The following is an 18104-nucleotide window of genomic DNA, read 5'->3' as shown; positions in this document are numbered from 1 at the left end:
AAAAAGACTGCAACACACTGTGAAAAACGCCGCTGTTTTTGAGCTCTGTATCAGGGCTGGCTCCACCACTAGGGAGAGTGAGACATTGGCTTTGGGCAGCTGATACTAGGGGCTACGGCACCCTTACTTCTAAGGCAGCCTGCCCCGTAGCCCCTAAAATAATCTGTTGCATTGTAGAGAAGGGCACTGAGACCAGCACTGAAGCAAATATTAGTTGCTATTTGGTTGAATTCTCTATATGGAATCGATGAGGAGGGTAGGTCTTTCACGGGCTGCAAGGTTTTCTTGGGCTGCCTGTGCTATGTAGCAAACTGACTGAAAACTACACTTTCCTGATGAGAATTGTAGTCCAGATCTTACGGAGCTCCACTGGGATGAATGAGGCTGGCACAGACCGTACTGCCTGTAACATGGCTCAATACTGCAGCTCAGAATAGGGCAAGCTTCTTACGTTCTGTAGATCAGTATGCATTTAATAGACGCCTTTAGCGATCAGCAGAGTGTATTGTTTCAATATGCGATGGCTCGCAGACTTTGCCATACATGCATTTATAAAAATCACACTTCCTTTTGTTTTTTTGGTTTTTCTGGGTTAAGGGAACGTTCATATGGCAAAAGCTCACTGTAAACAGGAGGCTTTGCCCTTTAACTTCTCTTTTGAGTTCTCCTTTGAGAGCTTTCTGTAAGACACACTTCTGGTCACTGACTCCCCTGCAACACAGGAAACCAGGCTAATTTGCTTGACATTCACCACTTTGCGAAGCTCGCTCTCTTCCCCTGCGCGCTGGTTTCCTGCTTGTTCAGCCAAATTTTGGCAACTGGGGGAGGGGAGGGCAAAGACTTGCTTCTGTCGTAGAGTGCACATGGCCCAGAGTTTTGAAAAACTGGGTGGCAGGGGAGAGAACGGCTGGATGGAAGTTATGGACCCCTGGTGGAAGTTAGGGACTGGGCAGAGGAGGAGGAATGGTGGAGACCGCCTCCCCAGCCGGACCCTTCCAGAGAAGAAGAAGACAGTTCAGAATTACAACAGGGGTTTGCGGGAGGTCACAGCTCGGAGGAAGATGAGGGGGAAATTTGGGAAATAATGGGAGAGGATGAGGAGAAGGAGACAGAGCAGGAGCAGCTGCCTGACATGTTATCACTAGAAAGCATTCCAGACCCACCATCTCCCAGAACCTGGCAAGCCTTAAAAGTAGGAGAGCAAAGAACACGGAGACAGATGGCCCTAAGTGGCAACCGTAAAGGGTGTGTGCGTGTGCTGTTGATGAATGAGGAAGTGGAAGAAAAGGCACAAAAGCACAGTGGCAAGGGAAATTGATGGATTATGCAGAACTGGTGAAACTGACATACAAACTGCGAGACAAGGACAACTGTGGCTTTAAAGAAGAATGGGAACTTTTTACAAATTACTTTAAACAACAAAATGAATGGGACACCTTGGCAGGTTTTGAATAAACATACGCAAATTTATTATTGTTAACATAATAGATAGATTATTTAAGGTTTTTTTTACAATTTTATACTATGCAGAGAATAATACGTGTTGAAAAACCAGAGAGAGGAACTAAGGGAAGTCTGGGGGATAGGGGGTGGGAAGGAGGGTTTTTTTCAGGGAGGGGGGAAATGGCGGGGGAATGAAGATGATATGTTTTTGATTTCTTATGTTGAAATTTTTAATAAAAACTATTTAAAAAAAAGGAAGTGGAAGAAAAGGGGGGTGGAGATTTACTCGGGACAACACCACTATTTGAAGAGGCTGCATTCTCAAGCCTCTCTTTGTAAATATTGAATAGAAAGAAGGTGGTAAGGACTTTTCCTTGTCTTATAAGTTCCTGGTGACCTTCCATGGGGGTTGGTTCTCCTGCTGCCTGACACCTGGAGTTTCTTCATATTGTACAGGGAGAGGGCCAGTGGTGGCTGGTGCCCACTGGGACAGACTGCAGAGAGATCAACAACTGCTGGAGCCAGAAGAAATGACGGGCAGAAACAACTAACTGCACCTTTGCTTGCCTCTCGCTCCTCTTCCTCCTTCCTGCAAGGGCAACACTGAGACTATGGAGGAGGAAGCTGACAGACAGGGCCACTTGCTGTAATAAAGAAGAGCAGTTGGGCTCAGAGGAGATTGAGGCTGAGCTTGATGGGGCTCCATTTGCCCTAGTGGACAAACTCCATCAACACACCCATTTCCTGTTCAGATGCCCATGAGCTGGATGAATGAGCTGGCTGAATGCATCCGCTTAACGTTTAGGACTGACTGCAAACATATTACCTGGAGGGCACAAGCTGCAACATTTACGGATGGCTTCGTCATATCGCTCCGTGCTTCGATTGTGGCACTGGTTCTGATTCTGGGGGGTGTACGGTAGTGAGGACACCTGCAGAGATCAAGAGAGAAAATAGGTCTTGAGTGGAGAGAAAGCTTGAGTTTGGCCATCATTACCCTGAGATCTGTGGGACGTGGGTGGCGCTGTGGGTTAAACTTGCTGATCAGAAGGTCGGCGGTTCGAATCCCCGCGACAGGGTGAGCTCCCGTTGCCCGGTCCCTGCTCCTGTCCACCTAGCAGTTCGAAAGCACATCAGAGTGCAAGTAGATAAATAGGTACCGCTCCGGCAGGAAGGTAAACGATGTTTCCGTGCACTGCTCTGGTTCACCAGAAGCGGCTTAGTCATGCTGGCCACATGACCCGGAAGCTGTATACCAGCTCCCTCGGCCAATAAAGCGAGATGCGTGTTGCAACCCCAGAGTTGGTCACGACTGGACCTAATGGTCAGGAGTCCCTTTACCTTTACCCTGAGCTCCTCAGGAAAGGGTGAGGCACTGATTAGGGGCATAGGAGATAGCAAATCCAGTCCTAGTTCACCCTTGGGCAGAACTAATGTGTGACCCAAGCAGACCAAGGTATAACTAGTATTTCAGCCATGGTGGTGTCATGGTGAATCTTGAAGCACAGGAGTTCATCATGACAGCGTCCAGAGCCCAGGCAACTGGTTCCAACAACCTCAAAGCCAGTGTTTCTCAAACCTGGGGGTCTAGTTGTTTTGGGACTACAACTCCCATCACCTCCAGTTAGCAGGACCAGTGGTCAGCAATGATGGGAATTGTAGTCCGAACACAACCCAAGTTTGGGAAACCCTGCTCTAAGCTGAAACCCAAGGGCTTTGATTTGGAGAAAAGTTGGTGTTCTCTCCAGATGGCATTATACACAGGATTTCAGGGCCAACCATGTGGATGTGCTGGCAGATTAATGAGGGAGCTGATCTGTGCCGCCACTGACCAGGCGACCACAGCAGCATGGGAATGAAATGGCATTGGACTCTGCGGCAAACTCATCACTGGCGCCAAAGCTTCCTAATGTAGGAGTCAACATAGAAGTGGTCAGTACAACACCTTGAAATCAATAACTCTGCTGAAAGGCATCAAAGTGCGCAGCTGTGTGGGGAAAAAGTGACTCCACAGGCTTCTGTTTCTTATGGGCACAACAAGGCCACAAAAAGGTACTCTGGAGTATCTTGTGCGTATGAGTTTCATGCTGTTAGAAACGATGGTTCAGAAATAGTTGACGGCGCAATATGCAGAACAGAGGGTATGAGAAGAAGAGATTTATTACATGCAGGGTCGATAAAAATCAATGGGTTTTTTTAAAAAATAAAATAAAATAAGATTTTTAAAATTTAAGTTGGATTTTAAAAATAAAATGCTTTGGGGGGGGGATCTTTCTAGTTTTCTATTTAAGTTACATTATAGTCCAAAGGCTATTCATCAGGAAATAAGGATTTGCTTTAAGTGTTTCACATGTGCTAAAACTCAGTCTAAAAAAAAATGCTTAACCACATCAATTAACAAACATGGATACATACGCTATTGAGTTATTGTTTGAGTTAAATAAATTGTTATTAAGGAAATGATTATTTTTCTCCTTCCAATAAAGTACAGCAGAAAAGTTGTCCAAATACAAACAGCGTATTAAACCTCACAATAATTTCATAATTTTCTGTCTCTGTATTTCTAATAGTATAACCAAATCAGTAATTTTGCATATAACTGTAAAAACTACTCTGAAAATTTATTATTCCAAAAATGAAACCTTCATCTGGTTGTAAATATTAAGTTTATACCAGCAAAAATGAGTCTTTCTGTAAAAAAAAAAAAAAATCAAGTCTTACTGACTAGTGATTTAAATTGATTGGATTTAAATCAAATCCACCCTAATTACATGCTCAAGTGGCTTCTAACTGGTTGTCCCACCCACACCCACCCTGTCACCGCCAAAAACCTAGAAACCCAGCAGCTCAGTGGTAGAACTTCAGGTTCCAAGTTCAATCCCTGGTATCTCCGTGTAGGACTCCCTGTCTGAGACCTTAGAGAGCCAATCAGGAGGCATTTCACAGAAAGGCGATGAACACACTCCTGCTTCTCTCTTGATTCTGCCTTGCCTTGGAAGAAGGGCTGCAGCTCAGTAGCAGAGCACTGCTTTGCATGGAGAAATCCCAGGTTCAATCCCTGGCGTCTCCAGGTGGCGCTGTGGTCTAAACCACTGAGCCTCTTGGGCTTTCCGATCGGAAGGTTGGTGGTTCAAATCCCCGCAATGGGGTGAGCTCCTGTTGCTCTGTCCCAGCTCCTGCCAACCTAGCAGATCGAAAGCACACCAGTGCTAGTAGATAAATAGGTACCACTGTGGCGGGAAGGTAGATGGCATTTCGGTGCACTCTGGTTTCCATCACGGTGTCCCATTGCACCAGAAGCAGTTTAGTCATGCTGGCCACATGACCCGGAAAGCTGTCTGTGGACAAATGCTTTAGCCTGACAGCGAGATGAGTGCCACAACCCCACAGTTGCCTTTGACTGGACTTAATCATCCAGGGGTCTTTACCTTTACCGTTACCTATCTCCAGGTAGAATTGGGAGAGAGAGACCCCTGTCTGAAATTCTAGTGTAGACACTGCCAGTCAGTGTAGACAATACTGAGGTAAATGAGCCACTGTTCTGACTTGGTACAAGGCAGCTTCCTGTATACCTATCTAGGCCAATTGCTAGCCTAATAAACATGTGCAAACATAATCTGCATGGAGATAATAAGAGAAATCAGAAGTAGGAACAAAAGGTGGAACAGGCCAAAATCAAGGGCAGCCTTCCTCTATGCTTTACTGTAAACCCCACAGTGACTTGACTAAGTTTGTTCTTTGGTAGCCAAGATAAACATCTGCACTGAAAGGGAAGTGTCATTTTAGTACACAGGGAAAATGTTTCAATTACTTCTCTGACAGGCATTTAACAGCATTCAGAACTAAGAACTCTCTCTAAGTGGGCTGTGGGCCAATAAAAAAAATAAGCTAGCAACAATCCAGTTACTTGTTTTCCTTTTTCTTTTTAATGTGTTTAAGTTGGCGCTTTGAGGAGCAAGACACCAATACAGTTCTGGGTGTTAGCCCCCTCAGAAAAACCCAGGAAGGAATGATTGCATGTCTGGTTTGGGCTGTTGCTGACTTTAGCTTAAGCTTGAAACCAGAAATAGTTTGGAGCAGAGGGGCTTGCTCTCGGTTCAAAGAACTTCTAAGGAATTGCAAGCTGAGCTGAGACAGTGCTGGCCACGTGAAACATCACAATGCACATCAGAGTCTGCCTTGTGCATTTCATGACATTTAGGAAAGTTTTAACAAGGGAGAGAATTTGAAAAAAGAGGGCAAACTTGAATTCCTTTTGAGAAGAAGAATGGAAGCTGCAATAGATTAGCCTAAGAACCTAAGAGCCTGCAGGATCAGGCCAATGGCCCATCTAGTCCAGCATCCTGTTCTCAAAGTTGCGGCCAGATGCCTGTGGATAACCCGCAAGCAGCACCCAAGCAGAAGAGCACCTGCCACTCCTGTGGTTTCCAGGAACTGGTGTTCAAAAGCATTTCTGCCTCCAGCTGAGGAGACAGAGCATAGCCATTATGGCCAGTGGCTATCAATAGGCCTTCTCCTCCATGAATGTGTCTGGTCCTCCTTTAAGGCCACTCACATTGGTGTCCATTACTGCCTCCTGTTCTGGAATTTCACTATGCTCTGTGTAAAATAAAGGTAAAAGGCAAAGGGACCCCTGACCATTAGGTCCAGTCGTGGCCAACTATGGGGTTGTGACGCTCATCTCGCTTTATTGGCCGAGGGAGCCGGCGTACAGCTTCCAGGTCATGTGGCCAGCATAACTAAGCTGCTTCTGGCAAACCAGAGTGGTGCATGGAAACACCGTTTACCTTCCCGCCAGAGCGGTACCTATTTATCTACTTGCACTTTGATGTGCTTTCGAACTGCTAGGTTGGCAGGACCAGGAACCGAGCAATGGGAGCTCACCCCGTCTCAGGGATTGAAACCACCGACCTTCTGATCGGCAAGTCCTAGGCTCTGTGGCTTAACCCACAGCATCACCCACGTCTTTACTGTATACTTTACTGTATACGGTCTTAAACCTTCCACCATTCAGTTTCATGGCAGAAGTCTGAGAAACCTGAGCAGATGAAGCAATAGGCTAAGAGCCCACGGAGCAATTTAGTATGATGGTTCCACCACTTGGCTGCTTTCTAGGGGCAAAGATGGTCTAAATCACTGAGCCTCTTGGGCTTGCCGATCAGAAGGTTGGCGGTTTGAATCCCTGTGCGTGATATGAGTGAGCTCCCGTTGCTCTGTCCCAGTTCCTGCCAACCTAGCAGTTCTAAAGCACACCAGTGCAAGTAGATAAATAGGTACTGCTGCGGCAGGAAGGTAAACAGCGTTTCCGTGTGGTCTGGTTTCTGTCACAGTGTTCTGTTGCACCAGAAGCAGTTTAGTCATGCTGCCTACATGACCCAGAAAACTGTCTGTGGATAAATGCTGACTCCCTATGCCTTAAAGCGAGATGAGCGTTGCAACCCCATAGTCACCTTTGACTGGACTTAACCAGCCAAAGGCCCTTTACCTTTTTTACCTAGGGGCAGTGTTGTCTACTGGTGTTCAAGGTGGTTGGCATATGAACATCTAAAGGGATAATTTCACAGCAGGGAAGAGGAAGAAGTGTCATGGTTTGATCCTGGAGAAGAGAAGACTGAGAAGCCATCTTCAGATAGTTGAACAGCTGCCACATAGAGCAAGCTTGCTTTCTGCTGCTCCAGCAGGTAGAACACAAACCAATGGATTCAGATTATAAGAAAAGAGACTTGGAACTGAATATTAGGAATGATGGTAAGAGCTGTTAAACAGTAGTGCATAGGGGGCCTTAACTGGATACAACCTTTAAAAATGATTCCACATAAAAAAAATAGTTCCAACAGAGATGCAAAGTGGGATGGGGATACTCACTTTCAAAGCACTGTTGAAATTGATGTCAATGATATTAATTGATGATGACGATGATGAAAATTCACATTTCTTAACTGCATGGCTCAGCAGCTCCAACAAGCATCACTCAGGAAAATGCGGCAAGCAATAGAAAAACCGCAAGGCTTGCAACTGTGAACAGACATTATTTAAGACATCGAAAACAGGGCAGCTGGACGTGGGGGTGGGGCACGTCGCAAGGGAAGAGTTTTGCAGCTGCCTGAACTATTTTTAGGCCAATCTGTTTGTGGTTTGCACAGAACACACAAGATCAAGGTCCACTGCAAAATTAAAAGTCAAATTAAAAGTCAACCTCATTCAGCAGTGTAGCTCCTAATCTAGAAATCTTCCATTCAAGAACAAAGAGAAAGATAAAGCAGACCACATTAAATAAATGCAATTGAGTGATGTGGCTGAGGTTTTCCAGAAAGTACTTATCTTCTGCATGGTAGATAAACAGGGCTGAAAGGAAGATCACTGACACCACAGAGAATCATGTCACAAGAATTAGCAGAAAGTTGGGCTTGGCCCATCGTTGAGCTACTGGCGCATTTGTGGTGGACCATCTCACAAGTAGTGGTTGGATTTCTTGCCAAGGATACTAGTCTACTTGGAATAGCTCTGTTCCGCATTCCTTATGTTCTTACTAAGTCAAGCTGCACACTCAGGATTACTCAATGACTATTGATTATCCCTTCGCTATTAGGAGAGCCCTAACCATGCTTCCTAGCCTTGAGCTGCTTGGCAAGAACAAGCCATGGTTTACCAGTTTTGATGAAACATTAAACTACAGCTGCCCTGTGCAGAAAGGGAGGATCACTGCATGCAAAGGGAAAGGGAAGAATTGGAGTCCTTGAGATGCACTGATGTAGCAGCAAGCCATGGTTTGGCATTATTGTCAGGATCAGCCCAGTACCTGAAACTGAATCTCTTCATCATGCTCATAAAGGTATCTCCTGGTATGAGTCAAAGTCAACTCAAGGGGAAGTCACTTGTGGAGTCTGAAAGGTGGCAGGAAGCAAACTTTTTGAGTTTACAGTCCATGGTCCCTCCCGCCTTCAGGTGCGCCAAAAATCTATATGCCAAGGGCACAAGGGATTATAGAGGAGCAATGAGAAACAGTCTTGGAGTGTAATGTTCTGCTGCCAATCAGAAGCCACGCTTTGGTTTTCAAATATTTTAATAGTCAATTGGACTTCCGGAACAGATTCCATTCGACTTCCGATGTACAACTGTATGTAGCTGAATACTGCCCCAGTAAGAAATTTGGATGAAAACTCTGGTGAATTTTCACAATGACTTTTTTTTTAAAGAAAAGAAACGAAATTGCAAACTGATGTGGAAATGTGGAGAATTCAGCTGAAGACTGGAAAAAGTGATGAGCGGAGAGAACTAAAACTGACAGATTTGCTCATTCGCGCACGTGAGACCAGCCCACCCTGCGCTCATCAGTTGTGGTAGACCTCAAGGTCACAGAGGAAAGCAGAAGGTTAGCCAGACCCCCTCTTCAGGTGAGAAGGTAACTCAAAAGGGGGAGAAGCGGTGACTGGCTGACTAACTCTGCCCGCCCAGAACACATAATGCTAACAGCTAAAGTGGGGGTAATATGCTGAGATGGAGACAGGAAACAACAGAAAGAATAGCCATACCGGCTGCATGACAAAACCACAGTGATGAAGCCACCCACTTTCTGACATCAGAACCTGTGGCTGTGGAAAGAAAGAAAAAGAAGAACAGAATATCTGAGGTTGCTGCGCAAAGCAGCAAAATTTTGCACATATGAAAAAGGGAACCGAAGTTCTGCTCCCTGCTCCCTCCGAAAAACATAAATGTCCATTGAGTGATATTAAGAAAGAAACACCAACCACATTTTGCTCACAGAGAGGGGCAAGGAAGAAGCCCAGGAAAGGCAGAGCGCATGATTCATTGTGAGACCACACTCTTGTGCAAGAACGCCGCTGTCGCACCGAAAGGGGGGCTTTTGGATGCGCATCCTACACATGACCCAAATTTCACTTGTGCGGGGAAAGCCCATTCCAAAGGTCTGCTATGGCGTGGTGGTTAACCTCAGGCCCGGGGAAAGAATGTCCCCCTGACCCAGGAATCCCTATACAGCCCTTGGGACTCTCCCCAGGCCACACAACAGCCCTGATCGGCACCCTCTTGCAATGCTGTGTTGAGGTCAATGGTGAGCCTGAGAAAGCACTGGGCAATTTCTCCTCCCCCCTGGAGAAATTCAGCTAAGTAGTCGCTGCCACCCTCCCAAACCACCTGCACGTAGGGTGGAGAATTTTGGGGGTCCACTTGGGAAAAGTTCTAACATCAGCACAAGTGGGCATTTGTGTCCTCCACCTGTTTCTGGTGGGCTCTGCAATGAGATAAGCAGGCACCTGACAGGTGACTATCAGAGATGGAGAGCAGCCCTTTGGGGTTTCAGCCAAGCCCGTTACCGTTATCGGACAAAGTTCCTGGAAGATGGCAACTCCGAGAACATTGGCCTCTCAGAAAAAAAATAAAACGTTCTTCCTTTGACATATTTAAGCAGAGGTTGGATGGCCAACTGCCCACTGTTTGTCAGCTGTGATTCCTGCATTGAAGGGAGTCGAAATAATAATAATAATAATAATAATAATAATAATAATAATAATAATAATAGTAATAGTAAATTTTATTTATACCCCGCCCTTCCCAGTTCAAAAACCAGGCTCAGGGCAGCTAACAACAAATTTAAAACACTTTAAAACACTTAATTATAAAAGCAGCATAAAATACAGTATAAAAACATGAATAACAATGAAAATCAAAAATAAGACGACTCTCGGGGTCCCTTCCACCTCTACAATTCGAAGTTCTAAACCACACCACTGCCCTGACAGCTGCTGCATGAAAACTTGTGGGGTGTGGGTGGCGTCATTCCCAAGATTGCCCTATAAACTCTATACCCTTTTAAATGTGTTTACCGGAGTGGGGTTATTGGTTTGTTCTTGTTTTGATTATGTATTTTGTGGGGGGTTTTTTATCTTGTATTTTTATGTTGTGAATTGCCCTGAGTTCTACGGGTGAAGGGTGGTATACAGATTTAATAAACACTAATTATTATCAGCAGCATTGAGTTGACACAGCATCCCTCTGCCTGAAACCCTGAAGAGCACTGCCAGTTCTGGGCTGGGTGGGCTGCTTGTCTGACTCAGTATAATTCAGCCCTTTCTCCAGAAACATGAGGGCTAGAATCTTACTTCACGTTTAAAAGAAAGACCGTAGCTTGGTGGTAGAGCAACAGCTTTGCATGCAGAAAGCTCCAGGTTCAACCACTAAAGGCCTCTCTAAGTAGGGGTGGGAGAAGTTCCTGTTTGAATCCCTGGAGAGCAACTGCCAGTCAGTGTAGACAACACTGAGCTACATGGACCAATTGGCACAGGGCAGTTTCCAATATTATCTTTATCGATTTTCTAAAAAAACAACAAATGCTGTTCTCTCCTTGGCTTAATCAGATGCCTGTTTGATACTTGGCACAGCTGTCTGTGGGTTTCTTCATTCTGGGGCGATGACTCACTGCAAGGTGCTGTTATTTCCTAACTGTTACGTTAGCCCTTTCCAAAACACAGCGATACTCTTAACGTGAGAGTCACACTTCGGAGATGGATTTGAGTCACACTTCCTGTAATTTGCCTATTTGCAATACCTTCCCCTCACCCCCTTGTGCAAACCATGAGTGTGGGTGTTAAGGAGGTAGCAAGCTTTGCTGCAGGGAGACTGCAGCTCAGCATGGAAAAATTACTGCACAACTATTTGCACTGGTATCCTCACTTTGCCTTCAATGAGCTCAAGGCAGCATACATGCTTCCTCCCATTTTTTTTTTGCCCTCACAACAACCCTGCGAGGTAGAACTGAGCTGAAAGGCAGTGAGTAGCTCAATGATAATTTGGATTGGGGTCTGCCCAGTCCTAACCTAAAGCTGTAACTAGCTCTCAAAGGTGTGTACTGCCAAAGAGCAAATTATATAAGACATGGGGCTACCACTCCTGCTTATGTTGCTCGCCAGACCCACGTGTGTCCCCCAACCCTGCTTTATTCGAACCCCTGCCATTGTTTAAAAATGCAATTTTAACATTCTCTTTTGCTCCCTCCCTTCATGCAGATCCAGGATTGCAGTGAGGTACTACAAATCCTCCAGTGTGGGCTGTGTGATGACAGCCTTGTGTTTTTATGTATATAGGAAGAAAAGGGAACCATTCAACTAATGAAGGGGGATTTTAATGGGAATATTTTGGCAGCTGAAGGTCCCACACTCATGTGGCACAGAGAGCAGAGGTGTGCTCTTAAAAAGTGCACTGCAAAGGAACGCATATGCTAAGCTGGTTGTAGCTCAGTGGTTAGAGCAGATGCACTGCATACAGAAGCTCCTGCGTTCAATCCCAGCACCTCTAGGTAGGAAGCAGCCACTGTCCTAGGGCCCCAGTCTGTCAATTTGCATTGAGAAGCAAACCCAAATAAATAATAAAACTCTGTGCTTCAGGGCACAGATTTTTGGGCACTCCCAAATGACCTACTTATTGAACGTTCCTCCTGACATGTTTGCAGGGAAGCAAGGTGATGTTGCTTCAAAGCAAGCATTTCACCGTCACTTTACTTCCTGCAAAAAGTCTGGGGTAGCATCTTTGTTTGAGAAGACCTCCAGAGCGGCTTTAATGGCACAGCCTGAATTTGCTGCCAAGTGATGGAATCACAGCTGAAAACAGACACAGACTGGATTAGACCTCCTTGCAGTTACAGCAAGGGAGCAGAAGGTGGCTGGTGGGGAAGGTTTGGAGGCAGCAGAGGTGCCACAAGTACTGTATTTTTCGCTCTATAAGACGCACCAGACCATAAGACTCACCTAGTTTTTGGAGGAGGAAAACAAGAAAAAAAAATACTCTGAATCCCAGAAGCCAGAACAGCACGAGGGATTGTTGTTCTTGCTGTTCTGGCTTCTGGGATAGCTGCGCAGCCTGCATTCGCTCCATAAGATGCACACACATTTCCCCTTACTTTTTAGGAGGGAGAAAGAACGTCTTATAGAGCGAAAAATACAGTACCATTTCTGGTTTGGCCTCAAACAGCAAAATGTATTAGGAAATGAAATAGGAAGGGAGGCTGGGGTAACGTTTGCATTGTTTCGAAAAGCTGAGATTATCCTCTGGCCAAATATTGTTCTTTTCCAACTCCTTCCAAGTAACTGTTTCACTCAGATAAGATTTTGGCAGGGAGGCAGCTGTTAATTAAACATTTTGTTCAGGAATTGGTGTGTGGGATTGCCACTTGTTCCTATGGGAATGTTGAGCAGGCAGTTTCCCTTGTAAGCTCTAGGAAGCTCTAGGGAGGGGGGGGGAGAGATGAGACGTACCATAGAATCAAAGAACTGGAAGGGACCCATCGAGTCCAATCCCCTGCAATGCAGGAATTGCAGCTAAAGAAACCATGAGAACAGACATGCGCATGTTTGAGAAGTTGCCTAGCCATACAAGGCAACCTAAATGTTCAAAAGGACTGAGTGACTCCCAGATGAGGAAAGGTAGAATCACACTTGGTTAAAGTGTTTGGGGCATTTTAAATTGTGAGAAAAGGAGAGTAGGAGATGGCACGGGGTAAGTTTTTTTTTTTTTAAATTGTGTGTGGCATGGAAAAAGTGGCTAGAGAAAAGTTTTCTCCTTCTTAAGCAGCACTAGAACTCCTAGAATGCAATAATAATAATAATAATAATAATAATAATAATAATAATAATAATAATAATACAGTGGTACCTTTGGTTGTGAACAGAATCCGGAGCCCCGTTCACAACCTGAAGCGAACGCAACCCGCGTCTGTGCACATGCGGGTCGTGATACGCCGCTTCTGCGCATGCACATGACGTCATTTTGTGCATATGCGCATGCGTGAGCGAGGAAACCAGGAAGTAACCCTTTCCTGTACTTCCGGATTGCCGCGGGACACAACCTGAAAAGACGTAACCTGAAGCTAAGGTAACAAGAGGTATGACTGTAATTATTATTATTATTATTATTATTATTATTATTATTATTATTTTCTACCCCACGCATCTGGCTGGGATTTCCCAGCCACTCTGGGCGGCTTCCAACAAGACATTAAAAATACATTAAAACATCAGTCATTTAAAACTTCCCTAAACAGGGCTGCCTTATTTTCTTGACATCTGATGGGAGGGCGTTCCATAGGGCAGGCGCCACTACCCAGAAGGCCCTCTGCCTGGTTCCCTGTAACATTCAGCAACCAACAAAACTGAATGCTGGGAGTTTTAGAACAGATAACAGAAAGGACACACAGCGCATGGTTAGGCTACAGAAGTCACTCCCACAGGAGGCAGAGATGGGCATCAGTGTGCATGGCTTTAAAAGAGGATTAGGAAAATTCATGGAGGGTCAGGCTATCACTAGCTACTAGCAATGATGGTGATGCTTTGCCTCCATAGCTGGAAGCACCAAATGCTTCTGAATACCAGTTGCTGTAAGCCGCAGGAGGAGAAAGTGTTCTTGTGCTCAGGTCCCGCTTGCAGGTTTCCCAGGGCATTTTGAGAACTGATTTAGGACTGGATCGGGCATGGACCTGATTATATTTCCCTGTGCTAGATTCCGTCAGGCCATTGGTCCATCTAGCTCTGTACTGTCTACACAAGTGTTCTTCAAGCTTAGGTCCCGAGATGCTCTTGGCCTGCATCTCCTATCATCCCTGACCATTGGGCAAAGCTGGCTGGGGCTGATGAGAGACAGAGCCCAACAACATCTGGAAGGTCACCACTTCCCCATCCCCACGTCAAAGGATACGGATTTCATCCTCAACTTAACCGTGATTTAATGCCAGCATTATTATTCTTGCCTCTTCCTCTTCACTTCCCTTTTTTAGTTTAGAGATCTTGAGACGAGCAGCAACCAGCAGAGAGAGAATTAATTGTCGAGAAGCAAGGTTAGCCTTGGCACTCTCATCAATGAATAAGAGACATAGCTCAGCATCCAAGGTGACCTGCTGGCCAACAACAATACCCATCTCTATTGCAACCTGCTTCCCGAACTTGTGTACATAGTCGCACCCCTACCGCAAATACCAATATGTTCCTCGTACCTTACAACCCTGTTCATCTAGTGATCTCTCACGGGTGGAAGGACGCGCCTTGTTATTCTATGGGAAAAGTCATGCTTCTTGCCATTTCGGGGGGGGGGGGGAATCTGACTCATAAAATACATGCCGCCGGCGGTGAAATAGACCTCTCCGGCTTTGCTTCAGCTTAGGGGCTGTTTGTGATTAACATGACAAAACAATCTCATGGTTGGCACATTCCCACTAAATATGTGTTTATTTGGCAACATGCATGAACATCTGGTACGTTCCTTGTATTCCACTAAGTAATATATTTTACACCATTCGTTCTTTTAAAGCCTCCTATGATTATTATTTTATTGTCTTGTGATGTTGTGGTGTGGTGTGGTGTAGTGGTTAAGAGCAGTGGACTCGTAATCTGGTGAACCGGGTTTGATTCCCTGCTCCTCCACATGCAGCTGCTGGGTGACCTTGGGCTAGTCACACTTCTCTCTGAAGTCTCTCAGCCTCACTCACCTCACAGAGTGTTTGTTGTGGGGGAGGAAGGGAAAGGAGAATGTTAGAATGTTTGAGACTCCTTAAAGGTAAAGGTAAAGGTACCCCTGACCATTAGGTCCAGTCATGGACAACTCTGGGATTGTGGCGTTCATCTCACTTTATAGGCTGAGGGAGCTGATGTTTGTCCGCAGACAGCTTCCGGGTCATGTGGCCAGCATGACTAAGCCGCTTCTGGCAAACCAGAGCAGCACACAGAAATGCCGTTTGCCTTCCTGCTGGAGCAGTACCTATTTATCTACTTGCACTTTGATGTGCTTTCGATCTGCTAGGTCCTGCTAGGGAAGGAGCAGAGACCAGGCAACAGGAGCTCACTCCATCACGGGGATTCGAACTGTTGACCTTCTGATCAGCAAGCCTTATGCTCTGTGATTTAGACCAACCACGCCACCTGTGTCCCTTTGAGACTCCTTAGGGTAGTGATAAAGCAGGATCTCAAATCCAAACTTTTCTTCTTCTTCTTTTTCTTCTTCCTGTTTTTTGGCTGATAGGGTGAACCTACAGAATCAGCAGCTTGACACAATCATCCCTTTGGAACTTTCTTCTCTATAAGGGTCACTTACGGAAAGGGCTGGAGCTGTGATGTTTCTATTGAACCCATCTGATCTCTTATATGTGCATATTGTATATGAAAATATACATATATGTATCTATTTTAATACTACTACCAATGTCCTGCCTTGTTAATAGCTGCCCATTCTGAGTTAATTCTTCAAATCTGGGAATCCCCTTCTTTTCTCAGTTAATAAAATCTGCAACGAAAGGGGGAGATCTTTCTGTTCAGTCTGTCATAAAACAGGATGCAAACCTTTGCCAATATACATCCAGGACTTTTTTTTCCAGCTGGATCTCAGTTCCGGCACCTCTCAGGTGGGCGCCATTGTCATTATAAGAGAACAAGGGAGGCGTTTGTGCTGCGTTCTGGCACCTCTTTTTCTAAAAAAATAACCCTGTATTCCTCTATACCTTTGCTGCTCATTGCTAAACTAAGTTGAAGGTAAACATATGAAACAGATAAGAAGTTCAGCATAAACTAGCCAGTCAAGTATTTACTGTTTATGGTCCCTACCCCCAGCATATGAGTCTTCACTGTGTTTGAGTCATGCTTTCACTGTCTACCTCTGGCCTTTGCCCTGCCGCTATCACCGTTAATCTAAGGAGTAAACAAGACCAAACTTTTGTTGTAATAATACAGTGGTACCTCAGGTTACATACGCTTCAGGTTACAGACTCCGCTAACCCAGAAATAGTGCTTCAGGTTAAGAACTTTGCTTCAGGATGAGAACAGAAATCGTGCTCCGGCGGCATGGCAACAGCAGGAGGCCTCATTAGCTAAAGTGGTGCTTCAGGTTAAGAACAGTTTCAGGTTAAGTACAGACGAATTAAGTACTTAACCCGAGGTACCACTGTAATCGTAACGTAATTGTAATCATAATGATAATTTATTTGTACCCCATCCATCTGACTGGGGTGCCCCAGCAACTCTGGGCAACTACTAGCATATATAAAAACATAGTAAAACATTAAATCTTAAAAAGCTTCCCTATACAGGGCTGCCTTCAGATGTCTCCTAAAAGATATATAATTACTCATCTCCTTGACATCGGATGGGAGGGCATTCCATGGGGTGGGTGCCATACCGAGAAGGCCCTAAACTCAGGTTAAAGTCCCCGTTTCACCGAGTGATGCTGAACCTTAGAAATTAAAAGGAGCTACAATAATGACCTAAAGTCAAAATAAGAAAGATGCTGTTTCCAGATCAGGCCTGAGGGTGCCTCCAGCCTGTCACTGTTTTGCAAGAAGGATTCAAACGCATACAGAGAAATTTCGGTTTGGGCAATTAAAGTTGATTCAAGTGCTCTGTCACCCTGACACAGCAAATCCACTGTTAAAAAAAGGAACCATACATTTGCAGTTAGGAAAAAGGAAATGCATTGAAATGTGTGGGGTGGGTGGGTGTATAAACAGTATGCAAAGCAAACGAGGAGGAATGCTCCTTGTCCTGCAAACTGGAAATTGAAACAAATGCTCAATAAAGACCAGACATAGTTTAAGACTCTCATAAGGCTCTTGCAAGCAAATTAGGATGAATGTTCAATAAACAACGAATGCTCAGTCAAGTGGAAGAGCCCTGGGACTTTCCAATAAAATCCAGGCCCTTTCACGCACTACTTGCATACGGGGTGTACCGGTAATTATGAAGACTTTGCTTTCAACATTGCATGTGTTGCCTATGGTTGGTTGAAGAGGAAAAAGCAGCTCAGTCCTGATCGCATGTAGAGGTTCTGTCGATGGCATAATTATTTAGAACTGCAAAATCCCAAGCAGAGGTCTCCAACAATTTTTTTTTTCAAATTGTGCAACAAAATGACAAGAGGAGTTCTAATGCAAATTCAATGCAAAGAGAGAGAGAGGGAATTGGGATAAAAAATAAAAAAGAAACTGTAAATTCCCCAAACTTCCCATGTATACCAGGGCTTCACTGATTGTGCTTTCTCCAGAAAAAAAGGGGTTGTGGTGAGCAGCAAATGTCAACTCGGTGAAAAGAAAAGAAACTTAAACACAAGAGTCCATCCCACACAGACAAGTTATTGACATGCCTCAAAAGAGCTGTGTGACAGGTATAGGAAGGGCAGTTTTGTGTTGGGGGTTTTTAAGAAAGGGCTTGAAGTTTTATTTTAAGAAGGCCTCTCTGGATCAGGCCCATCTAAGTCCAGCATCCTGTTCTCACAGTGGCCAACCAGATGCCTAAGGCCAGCACTGGATGTAGCAGTGGGTTCACTCTTAAGTACGTAGGACTTAGTTGGCCACAGCCCCATGCAGAGAAATTGTGTTATAGAAATAAATAAATTCAGGACACTTCCAGATTTGCTATTTTGCAAAAGAGATACAGTCAGGCACCAGTAAGATCAGGTAGCAGAAACCGAAGTGAATTTGGGGCCATTGTTCAACAAACCTGCTGTCTCTCCTATTTTTATTTTTTAGAAAACGACTTTTTTTGCAGTAAGAAACATGCCAGGAAAATGTGCTGGAAAGTGTGGCATAACAATTCCTTGGCGTGATGTCATCTAACCAGCTCACAAACAAATCAGAAGAAATGCTCGATAAACAACCAACATCACCTAACCTCCCT

The 18104-nt window shown here is 45.0% G+C and overlaps 1 protein-coding gene across 2 annotated transcripts in view; it reads right to left on the bottom strand.

The window, feature by feature from the left end:
• Positions 1-18104, bottom strand: part of LOC310850771 (tumor necrosis factor receptor superfamily member 1B-like) — a 41071-nt gene that overhangs the window by 20364 nt on the left and 2603 nt on the right. For both annotated transcript variants that reach the window (XM_083752692.1, XM_083752693.1), the window contains exon 2: positions 2270-2375. In XM_083752692.1, coding sequence (XP_083608818.1) covers positions 2270-2375 — 106 coding nt within the window. The remainder of the gene's footprint in view (positions 1-2269; positions 2376-18104) is intronic.

Source organism: Podarcis gaigeae, assembly GCF_964106915.1.
Source record: "Podarcis gaigeae genome assembly, chromosome: 8".
Lineage (NCBI taxonomy): Eukaryota > Metazoa > Chordata > Lepidosauria > Squamata > Lacertidae > Podarcis > Podarcis gaigeae.
Note: the sequence above shows the minus strand (reverse complement) of the source record. Positions and strands in the feature narration are given on the sequence as shown.